At 44.2% G+C, this 2,243-nt stretch overlaps 1 protein-coding gene across 1 annotated transcript; it reads right to left on the bottom strand.

Moving 5' to 3' along the window:
- Nucleotides 1-232: 232 nt before the first annotated feature.
- LOC311628929 (olfactory receptor 9A4-like) lies at nt 233-1,177 on the bottom strand (the record flags this gene model as incomplete). Its single annotated transcript, XM_084896548.1, has 1 exon — nt 233-1,177. One exon carries the CDS (start codon nt 1,175-1,177, stop codon nt 233-235), a length of 945 nt encoding a protein of 314 aa, XP_084752674.1.
- Between the last annotated feature and the right edge of the window lie 1,066 nt (nt 1,178-2,243).

Below are 2,243 nucleotides of genomic sequence, written 5' to 3'. Positions count from 1 at the left end.
TCAGAAGGGGTTCATCAGTAGAAATAATGAGTCACTGAAGCTTTGAGATTCTAGTGGGCAGAGCATGGGTGTCATTGTCACCTGCCTTATCTTCTTCCCTGGTATGATTAGGAATGATACACACTGTTTGATTTCTATAATGATGGTAATTGTGATAGAGTAGATAGGGTTTCCTAAGTTACTAAAATATCCCAGGTAGGAACCATACCCCCAACTAAAACTAAGAGAAGAGCTAATACTTGAAAAGTTGGCAGCAGCGTTTGACACTATCTCTAAGGGCCTCTTTGACTTTGTCATTCCGGAGAGTGAAGATGAAAGGGTTCAGGAAAGGAGTCACCACAGCAATCAGCAGTGATGCTATCTTATTGTACTGGGCTGCTTGCCTTTGATTTGGTTTCACATAGAGAAATAAGCAGCTGCCATATCCAAGTACCACAAAGGTGAAGTGGGAGGCACATGTAGAGAAGGCTTTCCTCCTGCCAGAGGCAGTGGGGATCTTGAGGATGGTGGAGATAATGTAAGTGTAGGAGACAATTACTGGTGCCAGAGAACCAATGATAATGAAAATGGCCATTAAAAAAAGAATAAACTCTGTGAAAAGGCTGTCATCACAGGAGAGTTTGAGAAGTTGCCCTCGGTCACAATAAAAATGGTCTAACACATTTGATTTGCAGAAGGTCAGCTGAAACGTGGCATAGACTGGCCAGACTTCAGAAAGGAAACCAAACACCCATGACACAATTACCACCCAGATGCAGGTGTGACTGTTCATAATGATGCTGTACCTCAATGGGTTACAGACAGCCACATAACGGTCCACAGCCATTGCTCCCAGTAATGCGAATTCTGTGGTCCCCACAGCAAGGTACAGGAAGAGCTGGGCAGCACATCCAGTCAGTGATATTGTCTGCATTCCAGGGAGCATCAACCCCCGAAGCATGACAGGGATGACAATGGATGTGACCAGGATCTCCAAGGCAGAGAGGTGGCCGAGGAAGAAATACATGGGGGACTGTAGACGTTTATCAACACAGACAATCACAATGATGACAGTGTTTCCCATTAATGTCACTGAGTAAAAGAAGAAGAAGGCAGCAAAGAGGATATGGTGTAGTTGCTTGGAGCCAGGGAAGCCAAGGAGACAAAACTCAGTAGCACTTGAATGATTGCTCATCATTTAGTCCTTGTTTCTGCTCCTTGTGAAACTCAGATATCAACAGAGAGGTGGCACTGCTCCACATGGTCCTGCTCTCCTGTTCTCAAAAGAAAAGGAAGACATATTAGGATGAGAAACTATTTCCTCCTGATGATCAGATGAATTGCCCCTACTACTATGCTCTGCACAAAGCAGACCTAAATATTGCCTCTTAACATCTAGCTCAAAGATTGTTGTCAGAAAAGGGTGACAGCAGATTCTTCTGTATTAGAGAGAAGAAAACGTTCCTTGTCTTTTTCCCCCACTGAAAGTGGCTGCTCCAGGGGATGGAGGATATTACATTTGAAAACTGAATCAACCAGCCTGTAAAGATTCTGGGATTGTTCTATTTCCTCTTAGGTTACTGTATCATCCTATATAATAAAACCTTATTGTATCATCCTATATAATAAAATCCTATATAATAAAACCCTAATGTACAAATCCACTGAATAGTAGAAGACTGGTCACTATTTCAAGCACTGACCACCAAGGGGCAGATGCTCAATGCAGGAGTAGCTCCCTGGTGGTCAGTGCACTCTGACAGTAGAGTGTTGCTCCTCCAGAAGCCAGGCTCAGGGTTGGTGAGCATGGAGGGAGCTAATCCAGCCTCCATGGCAGCACTAAGGACCCCTCGGGGTCCCGGACTGGAGAGGGTGCAGGCCAGGCTGAGGGACTTCCCTCACTCACCCACCGACTCCATGCACAAATGTCATGAACCAGGCCTCTAGTATGATATAATGGCATTCAAGATGATGTTCAGGATAGGAAACATTGAACTCAGCCCTCATCACACTGGTACAATACAGACCCACCTTAGGACCAGCAAAAAAAAATCTCTGCTTTTCCATAGATCTTATAACCTCCATATCATATAGCAGCAAGATCTCCAATGGGAACTCTGGAGCTTGGGATAATTTCTTGGAGCTGATTCATTTTTCTCTCACTCCATTTTCTTTCCAAAGTCTTGGAAGAAAGAAAAGATGGCACTGGGCCATGACAAAAATAAATCTCTACCCTTCACTTCATCCACCCCATTACTCAAATA

This window comes from Pipistrellus hanaki, assembly GCF_964339955.1.
Source record: "Pipistrellus hanaki genome assembly, chromosome: 10".
NCBI lineage: Eukaryota > Metazoa > Chordata > Mammalia > Chiroptera > Vespertilionidae > Pipistrellus > Pipistrellus hanaki.
The sequence above is the reverse complement of the archived record's forward strand: the minus strand, read 5'-3'. Positions and strand labels throughout refer to the sequence as shown.